General features: G+C 35.0%; 1 protein-coding gene across 1 annotated transcript in view; it reads left to right on the forward strand.

Annotated features, from left to right (window-relative positions):
• The window catches only part of CIP2A (cellular inhibitor of PP2A), a 38,969-nt gene that overhangs the window by 16,974 nt on the left and 9,657 nt on the right, over nt 1–12,338 (forward strand). Inside the window, exons 10-17 of the mRNA XM_059164219.1 lie at nt 844–1,003; nt 2,522–2,663; nt 3,728–3,827; nt 5,539–5,657; nt 8,468–8,663; nt 9,147–9,221; nt 9,317–9,427; nt 11,796–11,992. Of these exons, the coding sequence (XP_059020202.1) occupies nt 844–1,003; nt 2,522–2,663; nt 3,728–3,827; nt 5,539–5,657; nt 8,468–8,663; nt 9,147–9,221; nt 9,317–9,427; nt 11,796–11,992 (1,100 nt within the window). The remainder of the gene's footprint in view (nt 1–843; nt 1,004–2,521; nt 2,664–3,727; nt 3,828–5,538; nt 5,658–8,467; nt 8,664–9,146; nt 9,222–9,316; nt 9,428–11,795; nt 11,993–12,338) is intronic.

Consider the following 12,338-nt stretch of genomic DNA (forward strand, 5'->3'; position numbering starts at 1 on the left):
TCCCTTTTTTGGACAAAGTCAGGAACGTTGTGTTTTCTTTTTTTGCACTAAATAACATATATATACTCCTTTCAGTGTAATAAGTAAAAGTATTTGCTGAGATTTTACAGCTTGTTGTCTGCCTATACTTCTTGCAGTAGTCACATTCTGTTCCTCCATCTTGGTAGATACTGTCTGCTGTCTTTATTAGCCTGTTGACTGGACTAATATAGGAACATTGGATTCAGTCACTAAGATGCAGTGAAACATGTCAGACACTGCTAGGCACTTGGGATATAGACAAAAATTCTTTCCCTAGAGGCCATTACATTCCACTTTATTATACTTTCTAGCTCACTTAGCATTCTGTACTATTGTCCCTGTTTTTGTACTCATTCTGCCTACCACAGTATCTTAGAGTATTTCCCTCATGACTGGATCTGATGGACAAATTACTCTGTTTTATGTTGGTCTTAACTGTTAATCAGTTTTAGCATTTAAAAAAGTCTTCAAGATTCTGATGGAAATTATTCATGATTGTAAAGTATTAAGACCAGTGATAGTTATTTAATTATTGTAATTGCACTTAACAAATTCAGGATTCTTGTTTTCAAATCATGGACACAATCCCTGGGAAAGTCTTGTTTGCAGTTAAGTAGCTTAAAACCTTATTGTTTCATTTAAGAAAAAGGTCATCATAGCCATCTAAATTGGATAAAAGGGTAGGTTTTAAATAGGAGACACAGGTCAATTAAATATTGAAGTAATTAGAAGAGATTTGATGAGAATGTTGCTGCTCGGTGATGACTCTGCGTTCTGTATTCCATCTTTATTTTTCATCACTGGTGGTGGTTAATTCTCCAGGACGTTGTAGATACTGCTAACTGTTCCTCAGCTGACCGTTTTGTGACCCTTCTGCTGCCTACAGTCCTTGATCAACTTCAGTTCACAGAACAAAATCTAGATGAAGCCTTATTAAAAAAAAAATGTGAAAGGATGGTCAAGGCCACTGAAGTTTTGTTAAATATCCTTTACTGTTAAAACATGGAAACTAGCCATTCATTTTTTTCTAGCATCACTTTTACTGCAATTTTGTCTTTGTTTGTAAATGTGTCACTTCTCATACTTGTATATCAATTCAGGACTATTGAATTGGAGTTTAAACTATAGAACTAATTCTCAATGAGGAGTCTATGAAGAAGTTGTCCAGAATTTTTTCCCTTATTTTTCTAGTAAAACTTTTAAACTAAAGAATATTTCATAATTTTTAACTTTTTAAACTTTTTAAACTTGATTTGTACATTTTTACTGCAATTTGAGATTAAGAGATACATTCTAAAATAACTGCTTTATTACTATCTAATGCTAATTGCTTTCTCTGGATGATTTGTGGGGCCATCACTGGTTCATTGTATCAGAGAATAAACAAACATTGGTAAAGTTGTTAGTATTTTAGCTTATATTCTAATTTTTACTGAAAGTTAAAGCCTCTAGAAATATTTTAATAAAGGTGATATACTAGGTTATAAAAAAAGACACATGTCAAGACAATTTCATTCATTACAAAAAAAGAAAACCTTGAGTTCAATTTGTGTCACCGCCTAACTTTTGTATTCAGGTTTTCTTAGGTCTTTTCTTGTGTTTGCTCTTTTCTTTTAGATCAGTTAATTCTAAGCCTTTTGAAGCCCAAGTCCCATTTTTAAAAAATATTTCATTAATGTGTTTTTATTATTATCAACAAGAAACCTTTATATCTCAACCAGATCTTTTATCTTTACTTGGTCAAGTTTCCTTATATCTCAGTAGTAAGAATTTGCTCAACTTCGTCCTGCCCTAGAGCAAATTCCACATCTATTTACTCTCTTCTCAGAGTTACTGCTCCTTAATTTTTCTCTTCCCTACAGCAGTGATTCTCAATCCTGATTATGTATTAGAATAACCTGAAGAACATTTTAAAAATCCTGACACCTGAACCTTACTTCCAGCAATTCTAACCTGATTGGAGTAATCTAGAGCCCTGGTGTGTGGGCAGTGGGGAGATTGTGATTGATTGATCAAACTACTCACATGATTCTAACATGCAGCTAAAGTTGAAAACCACTGCTGTAGAGACACATGATTATTTTGCTTGATTGTTGATATCTATCTGTAATATATGCAGGCCTCAGAATTGGTACGGTTTTAAGCCAAATTTGATACTTTTTAAATGATACTCAAGTTAACTTACAATATTACAAAATAGAAAAAAATGACTTCCCTTAGTTCAGCAAATATTGAACCACTGTAATAAGCTTCTAAGAAAATACTAACATCCAGCAGAGTAACAGACATGGTGTCAGTCCCATCTCTTGCCACTTACCAGTCACTTAAATGCTCTAAGCTTTAGTTTCCTAATCTGTCATTGAGCTAATGTAACGATGATTATATGGAAGTGCAGTGACAAGATAATTTGTATGGAATCACTCTTAATACTGTGAAGTGCTATACGAATATAAGGGTTTTTTTGAGAATTTTTTGTTTGTATTCCTTAACAAAACTTAACCTCTGTGTGGAGATGATTCTCTAAAAATGCACGTTGCAAAAACTCTGACTACTATCAAATGTACCACTTTGATAGAACAACAATTTACATACGGCAAGATTGATCTGGGGTTTGGAACAAAGGTAGCAGATTCTGAATTGTGGTGAGTATATAAAATCCAAATGGCAAAATGGTAATACCAAACATAATAAAAATCAAAAGATCTAGTGATTCTCTCCTCTTGGAGGTAATCCTTGGGTATGAACTATTAACTCAAGGTATAGCAGGGAATTAACAAGTTTTTTCATAATTTTTTAAAAATTCATTCAATTCATAGATTACATGCCTTGAAGAAAGGATAATCTTAACATCCATGATTTGTTTTTCATTGTTTAGGTTTGTGTTTTGTTTTAATTTTTGATTATCCTGAAGTGTCTTTCATAGTTCTTTTCTGGAGGTTCTTTCTGACATTGCCTCAGTAATTTTGTGTTTTAAACAAAAAGGCATGAAAAAACAGAAGGTCATTTTTTTTATTACCAGGAAATCAGTTACTGCTGAAGGTTTCCTACTAAAAAAGACAGTTCTTTTCCTAAGCATGTTAAGACTTATGGTTTAAAGGTGAATTTTCACTGATAGTGATGAGAGAGATAGATTATTTTATTGCTCCTTTTCCGCATGAATTAAGTCCATTAACAAATCTTTATTGAGGACCTGAATGCTAGACATTGATTTGTTCCAATTTCCATAAATGACATAATTGTCAATAATTGTGCTCCTCAAGAACAAGGATTACTTTTTTTTTTACTTTTTTATACTCCTTTTGTGGTATGAGGCTAAGAACATGGCTTAGTATAATTTATTTGATAAATGTAAGGTATTCTGTATTGCTTAAGGTTGCCCTTTATTGATATTCCAGTGAAAAAGCTAAAAATTAAGTAGGTCATTTTGCTGATGCTGTTGGTAATTTGGCTCAGAAAGTGGAAGCTCAGTGGTATTTGAAAACACTGTCTGAATTTAGACTGTTAATGCCAATTTGTTCTTTTGGGGTGTTGGGTTATAAGGATGCTGGTCTCTGTTATATTTTTACTTCTCAAAAGAAACAATACTTTATCTTCCTGAGGTTTAAAAACAAAAGTGTTGGTTTTTTCAGAATTTCTGTAAAATCATGGACAGAAATAAAGTTCTAAGCAACTTTTTGGTTATCTAATTTAAATATTTATTTTTAAGCAAACTTGCTGCTGATGTAGTTTTGAAAACTCTTGATTTGATGAACAGACTTAAACAGTTGGTTCCTGGTATGGAAGTAAGCTTCTATAAAATCCTTCAGGTGAGTGTAAACTCTTCAAATATTGAAGTTTATTCATACATAAATGCTTCCTAAGTGTGAGTTTCTGTTTTAATATTTTGAGGTTTAGAAAGTGTTTATCTTAGAATTGGCTATCAGAAAAGAGTTAATTGCCTTAAGTAGCTATTTTATTCCCAGTACACTGTAATTTTACGTAGTTTTGCAGGAATTGAACATAAATGCTTGTGACTATAATGTATAGGATGTTCATGATAGTAGAGCTTCTTCAGCCTTTTTCCTTTCTTGTGCCATACTTTAGGTTTTTTTGTTTATTTCTAATAGCACTGCAGTGAAGGGGAAGTGTTATTTGTTTTGGAGTTTTTGTTTTTGGTTGGGATTGATGATGTCGAGTGTTAAGGGGATAAGGGACACATCTGGAAGAAAAGGACATGATTGTGAGTGATAGTAAGACCAGAGAGGGTATGCAGAGAATAGCTGACTCACGAATTTTGATGATGGTAGCTGAATAAGAGCTCTAATGTTTACCTTGATAGCCACAAAACCTGACTTAAAATAGATACTTAGCAAACATGTGTGAATTGAGTTACTATAATAAACAAAGATGGTTCTGGTCTATATAGACAGGGTAGAAGTCAAAACTGAAACCTTATACAGGAGCCCCTTGTACGCTTTGGAGAGCATAATGCTGAAGAGATGGGCTTCAGATGTTGACTCCACCAGTCAGTCAAGTCATTGCAGACTTGAGCAAGCTATTTCACTTGTCTGAGCTCTAGCTTCCTTAACTACAGAATGAAAATAATGAATTCCCCTCCATGGGAGCAGTTATGAAGGGTTACAATGAGGGTTATGGAGATAAAGCCCAGCTTTTGCTTTTTTTTTTTTTTTTTAAGATTTTACTTATTTGACAGAGAGAGATCACAAGTAGGCAGAGAGGCAGAGAGGAAGGGAAGCAGGCTCCCCGCCAAGCAGAGAGCTCGATGCGGGGCTCGATCCCAGGGTGCTGGGATCATGACCTGAGCCGAAAGCAAAGGCTTTAACCCACTGAGCCACCCTAAAGCCCAGCTTTTAACATGGTTCTGTGGCATAAGATTATACTTGAGTACTTACAAGACCCTCAACATTGTAAAATGTAAATAATTATAAAGGATTCATATTTTAATATTTGTTCTCTGTTAACAACTTAAAAATTGGGTCAAACTGATTTTGTGTCAATTAGGAGATTTTTTCAGAATAAATGATTTGGAGCTTACAGTACTAATGTAAAATATTTACTGACATGAAGGACTTGTGTGTTAAATATAATTATTTCAGTGACAAAATTAGAATTTTTCTAGTTAATTTGAGTTTTACTTTTTTTTTACTTTTATTGGAAATGATTATTTGTTCTTACAGTCAGATTTTCTTTTAAAGGTAGCTAGAAAAATAAAACAGTAATTCAAAATATCAGTCAGTTGTGGATCATATTTTAAATTCATCATAATATGTAAGATGTGATTTTCATAGGCACAACAAAACTTTTGCCAGATTTTTTCAAAGCTAGTGTTCATATTGACTGCATAGATAATTATAACAAAGTAAAGGCTAATGAATACATTCAAACAGCAGATAGAAACCTTTCAGAATTTGCCTGGAATTATTTTATGGTTTAGCTCTGTTTACTCACCTTGCTTTAAAAATCCTGACATTATTTATTCCTTGTGCCTATTGTTTTTTGGTTTCTTGATTTGCTTAGGATCCACGCCTGATTACTCCCTTGGCTTTTGCTTTAACATCAGATAATAGAGAACAAGTACAGTCTGGACTGGGAATATTGTTGGAAGCTGCTCCACTGCCAGATTTTCCTGCTTTAGTGTGAGTTGTAGTCATTTGCAGTGTATCTCTTGTGGTCCTGGAATATCCTGCTGTGTTTCTTTAATAGTCCTCAACACAGAGAGATTAGAAATTCTGTGAATCAGAGACTTCTGATGTTGGTAATTTTTCAAGTGATTAAAAGAAAATTTGATTTCAGTACCTGAAAAGACCAGGTGTATACTCAGGGAAAAACTAGCTTCAGACGGGTTAAATGTTTTTCAGGCACTATGCCTCTCTTTCTCTCACTTCCTCTATTTGATATAATAGCTTCTGGACTATGCTTATATCTTACCCAGTTTAGTTCTTACATAGAATGAGCTTTCCCTGTGTCAGCTATATGCCCCCCTCCCCTAAAAAAAAGACATTCAGATTAGATGTGAGGAAGAATATCTTCAGCTTAAGGGTTTGCCAGAGGATAAAATGGGAAACTGCTCTAAAAGATTAAACACTTAATAAACAACATGGCTTTTAGGACTAAAAAACAACCAACAAAAACAAAGCAGGAAAGAAAACAAAAAGCTTCTCTTCCCAGTTATTTAAATAAGTATTTTTTTTTTTTTAAGATTTTATTTATTTATTTGAGAGAATGAGAGAGAACATGAGAGGAGAGAGGTTCGGGGGAGAAGCAGACACCCTGCTAAGCAGGGAGCTGAATGTGGGACTGGATCCTGGGACTCCAGGATCATGACCTGAGCTTACCTGCCCCAGGTGCCCTGTTTAAATAAACCTAAGCATCACTTTTGTTGACCAAATCTGGGTCATTTGCCATTGAAGGACCTTGGCAGATAACAAGGGTTCAACTGTGAGAACTACATGAAGTGAAAGTTAATTTGGGGGCAGTGGGAGGATTTAAAAAAAAAAAAAATTTTGTGCTTTTATCAGAAAGTAAAATAGATAGTGGCCAGGCAGAATTGCCCATTATTCTCATTGATTTCAATCATTAGGAGAATATTTGCTATTTTTCTGTTGTTAAAGAATTTATTTATTTGAGAGAGTGAGAGAGAGCGTGCGCAGAAGTGGGGGAAGGGGCAGGAAGAAGCAGGCTCCCTACTGAGCTAGGAGCCCCTGACATGGGGAGAGGTGGGACTCCATCCCAGGACACTGGGATCACCACCTGAACCAAAAGCAGATGCTTAACTGACTGAGCCAGGAGTCCCTCTGCTATTTCTTTTAACTGACTTAGAAACTTATTTTTCAGAATTAATAATTTAGTCATAAATTAAGAGATTAAGAACTGTGGAGAATAAGACCTAGAGACCACATAATCAGAATTCTCTTCATTGTAAATATTTTTAAACAAATGGACAGATAGGGAGTTTCTCAAGTTAAGATCTGGAAATGATCTATGAAGCTGCTTCATTCATCTGGAGCTTGGTTGCTCCAGTTGTGGTAATCTGACATAAAGGAAAGCCCCTGTGTTTCAGAATGGAATGCTTCAGCTTCACTGAAAGTGGGAGTCTCATTCTCTGACCCTGTATATGAGATCTTCCTACCATTTCTTTATATCTTGGCTGCCCCTGTCTTACTGGTGTTACATAATTTTCTCTTTAGAAACTATGTCAGGTGTTCATTTATTTTATGTCTTTTTATGCCTTTGTTTATATCATCTTAGTTTAATAAGGTAAATTTATATGTTAGATGGGTGGGTGGGTACATAAGTACGTTTTTTGGTGTACATTTCCATCTGGTGAGGGCCAAGTATGTGCCAGGCCCTCTTCTAGTCAGTCATTTTAGATATTGCAGTAAATTAGACTGGGAACCTCTGTCATATGGTTTATATTCTAGTTGGGAGACAAATTAAAAAAATTAAGTTTCATAATGTGCATGTCAGTATGGGTGTAGGGGGCTCTCTGAGAAAGTGAATTTGTACTGAGAGCTGATAATAAGATGGAACCAGCTCTATACAGATCTGGTGGGAAGAATATTCTAGTAAAGGAACAGCTCATTGAAAGACCCTGTGGCAGGAACAAGACACGATAAATGGGGCAGGATGGGAGTCAGGTTAGTGAGAAGATTCTGAATGAGAAAGGGTAAGAATGAAGGACATAGGTGAAGGACAGGTGATGTTGCCCATGGTAAGAAGGATGTTCTTACCAACAGCAATAACATTGTACTTAAGTTTAACAAATAATCCATACTTACAGACTAGTTCTAATGTCTCCAGAAAAGAGGTGAGATTGTCATTATAAAGGATTGTAAGTAGAAAAGCATTTACTTGACAGTATTTAAGGTATTTTCCAAAATGTGGCTTCATCATAGATCCAAGATTATTTCAAAAATATTTGAAGGCGTATATTCCCCAAAAAGATCCATTCTAAATATTCTCTAATTCTATACTAACTACCCTTTCCTCTATTTTTTTTTTTTTTAAGATTTTATTTATTTATTTGACAGAGAGAGCACACAAGTAGGCAGAGACGGGGAAGCAGGTTCCCCGCCAAGCAGAGAGCCTGATGTGGGGCTCAATCCCAGGTTCCTGAGATTCTGACCTGAGCTGAAGGCAGAAGCTTAACCCACTGAGCCACCTAGGCACCCTCCTCTATTTTTTTTTTTTTTTTTTAAGATTTTATTTATTGAGAGAGAGTGTGTGGTACAAGTGGGGTGGGGGAGCAGACAGAGAGGGAGAGAGACAATCTCAAACTAGTGCAAAGCCTGTGGCAGGGCTCTATCTCACAACCCTGAGATCATGATCTAGGCTGAAATCAAGAGTTGAACCCTCAACTGACTGAGCCACCCAGGCTCTCCTTCCACTATTTTTTTGTAATGCATCCATCCATTCATTCTTTCTTTCTTTCTTTCTTCCTATTCAGACTTGGAGAAAGTATAGCAGCAAACAATGCCTATAGACAACAGGAAACAGAACATATGCCCAAGAGAATGCCCTTGCAATCTCTAAATCACAGTCTTCCAACATCAGTAAAATGTTTAACTCCTCCACTTTTGAAAGCTAGAGTTCCAGGATTGAACATTGAGGAATTAATAGAGAAACTTCAGGCTGGAATGGTGGTGAGTGGTAAATAACCATTATAAATGGGATTCTGCCTGGTACATACCAACTAAATATCACTCCTGATTATAACATTTATTTAAATAACTTAAGATGCCAATTTGATCAATGAAACCTTATCTTTTAATATGAAAATAACAACATTCTAGAAAGTTTGGAAAGAAAGAAAAAAATTAGCTATAAAATTCCCACATTTTAACACCAATCATTTTCCCCCTAGTCTTCCCCCAGTTAGTCCACCCTCATCCTCTCCCTCTGTTTAAGAAATATATCCCACAAGCATATCAAGTCCTACCCAGATACTCTTCTGCAATAGCCAGGTTAGTGAAATGTTTGTGAACTGCCTAATACAGGATTAATTTTTTTTACTTTGTTACCATTAAGTTTTAATGATTTGGTTTCACACTAGGCATTTTTTTTTTATTGTGTTGAGTGTTAAAATTTCTGATTTTCTGATTTTTGACTGTTGTATTAAAACTTAGGTAAAGGAACAAATTAATGATGTGAGAATATCTGACATAATGGATGTATATGAGATGAAACTGTCCACATTAGCCGTGAGTACAAGCTTATTTTAACTATACATAACAGTTGAGCTTTAATAGATGTTTTTCTGGTAAGTGATAAAGATAAATGGTTTGTCTTCTTACAGTCCAAAGAAAGCAGGCTACAAGATCTTTTGGAAGCAAAAGCTCTAGCCCTTGCACAGGCTGATAGACTGATTGCTCAATATCGCTGTCAAAGAACTCAAGCTGAGACAGAGGTGTGTACAATATAAAAACTTATCTGATATGTAGAAAAATAAATGAAGCAGAACATGTACAAAATTTTAGTTTTATTTTTGTTAGTGTTTGAAGTAAACTGTTCTCAGCATTTCACTACTCCCTCCATCTTGAAACCTTCCCCCTTTGATTTTGGTCACCCCAATATCTTCTGATTTTCTTTCTACACTAAATGGATATTCTTTTTCTATATCCTTTAAGGACTTCTATTCATCCATTCAACCCTTAAATGTTGGGTTTTCCTGGCATTATGTTCTAAGTCCTTTGCCCTTCCTTAAATAGTCCAGGGATTCAGTCATTACCAGAATGTTAATGTTACCAGTTTTATATGCTGAGCCCAGATACTTTCCACTAAGCATTAATGCTTCCTGTATAGCTCTTTTTAAATATATAGCAAATACTTCCCATTCAGTATGAACAGTCCTGAACTCATCACCCATTTCAAAAATTTACTCCTTTTTATATATTCCATCTTGTTCTGAAGAGTTCTAGATAAAAATCCTGGAAATCATACAGTTTACTTCCTACAATTAGTCATTCACCAAATCCAGTTGATTCTACCTTCTAAATATTACCTTTTCCTGCCTGTTTCTTCTTGCTACTATTTGCTACAAGTCAAATTCTTTTCATTTTTTATATGAATCATAGCAAATCCTCCAGTTAGTCTTTTTACCTTCAGTCTGGAGCCCTCTTTTCACCCACCCTCTACGTGCATCCCAAGTCATCTTTTTGTATTTGGTTCCACCCTCCCTTGTTCCCCTACAGTGACTTCTGAAGCTGTAATCTGATTTTATTGCTTCTGTGGTATATACCTGTAGTGGCTTACCATTTTACTCAGCAGATGATTTTAAATTCCTTAGTTTGGCATGTAGGATTCTAAAATTACTTTCATTCCTCATCTCCTTGCATTTCTGTGCATTCTCTGCGATCACCTATATCAGATTTCTTTGCAGTTTCTTATGCAGTTCTATTGCTCTGCAGTTAGTTGACATACTCAGGTTTCTCTGTCCTTGTATTTGCTCTTCCATGTCTAGAACACCTTTTCCTCTTTCTCTGCCTAACTCCTAATAAGCCTTCATATTTTAGTTTAAATACTTCCATTTCTTAGGAAGCTGTCTCTTGTCTTCTCCTTCCCATACATGTGAAAATTATACAACCCTGCTCCCCACCCTTGATGTTCGAGATAGTTTCGGTATCTCTAGGCCCCAGCAAGCACAGTACTTGGCACATGGTAGGTGCTCAGAAAGTCTGACATTGTGCTGTGCGCACATATACACACAATATGTACATTAGGAGTGAGAGCTTACTGCAGTAATATGAAATTCCTAGCAAATATAAACAGAGTCTCAACAGTTTGATATCATTTATGATGAACTGTAATAAAGTCATTTGATTTTTGAGAGATATTAAAGTCAGTGACACATAAAATACCTTTAGAGTCTTCTCAGAGTATTCATATTTGAAAAAAATATAAATAAATATAACCATGTTTTCCTTTTCTCCTGTTGACGTGGATTCATTTGTCTTAACAATGTATTGGATTTATCATAAATTTCAACAAAGAAAATTAGTGATATTAAAATCATTTTGTCCTCTCCCTTCCCATAGCATTTTCTTATATTCTATGTCTGTTGGACATGTCTTGCATTTTATTGGAGAATTTAATGTTTTATCTGTTTTACTGGAAAGGTTTCTTATAAAAAATAACGCTAAATAATGGGGTATTACTGCTTTATAGACTGTCAAAAAAAAGAGAAGGGCTTAGGTTTTTATGTGGCATTTCAATATAAGAGTATTTTTCAGGCTAAAGGGTGTTGGGGGGAGTTCACTTCTCATTCTAGTGTTCTGTTTCTTTAATGTTTCATGTCACAAATACTTTCATATTAATTTAGGCTGTATTCCCTAATTGTGCTAGCTTAATTTTAAGTGTTGCTTAAACATCTGTGATACAGTTAAGATCTTATTTTTAATATTTACCTGAAATGGGAAAACTGATTTGTGTAAACTTTATGGTTTAGTGTTGATGGCTCGCCCCAGGGACCACACATACCCTTTTAATTAAGTACAGAATGTAGACCTACTTTCTTGTTGTTATAATTGTGCTAATTTCCTTGCGTCTGGTCATGCCGAGATTTTTCTAGTCAGGACAATCTCTTAAGTAAAAAAAATGTAACAGTGTTAGATTTATTAGAAGTAGTTAATTAATAAGTATATGTGACTAATAAAACTTTATATAACCAAATAGATGCTTGCCTCTTAGATATTTAGTAAATCTTTTAAATTGTAGAAATTGAGCCAGCAATACACATGGAAGTAGAAAAGTCTGTGTTCTGTTTGGTTTTGTTTTAGGCACGGACACTTGCTGGTATGTTGAGAGAAGTAGAGAGAAAAAATGAAGAGCTTGGTGTGTTGCTAAAGGCACAGCAGGTTGAATCAGAAAGAGCCCAGAGTGATATTGAGCATCTCTTCCAACATAATAGGAAATTAGAGTCTGTGGCTGAAGAACATGAAATACTGACAAAATCCTACATGGAACTTGTTCAGAGGTAAATTAATAAAGTAAAATTTTCTGTGTTAAGTTAGGAGTGTAGAATGAACACACAGTATTTCTTTTCTGTGGTGCTAAAATCCTTTTGTAAACGTTCACATATTCTGATAATTCCATAAGTTAAGGAGTTGACAAGAAACTTACATCACAGGTAAATGAAGTATTGCTTACTCAAACTTAGGATCAAAGTCAGAAATAGAATACAGGTTTCTTTGTTTCTCTCCAGTCGACACTGCTTCTTTCATGTATTCATGCAGTCCTCAGTCATCTGGGGTTTTAATACCACAAGAACAAGTTGATCTGCTTTGTTCACTGACAAACCCCTATGGCCTGCAGCAGTACTC

The sequence above is a fragment of the Mustela lutreola genome, chromosome 2 (assembly GCF_030435805.1).
Source record: "Mustela lutreola isolate mMusLut2 chromosome 2, mMusLut2.pri, whole genome shotgun sequence".
Taxonomy (NCBI): Eukaryota; Metazoa; Chordata; class Mammalia; order Carnivora; family Mustelidae; genus Mustela; species Mustela lutreola.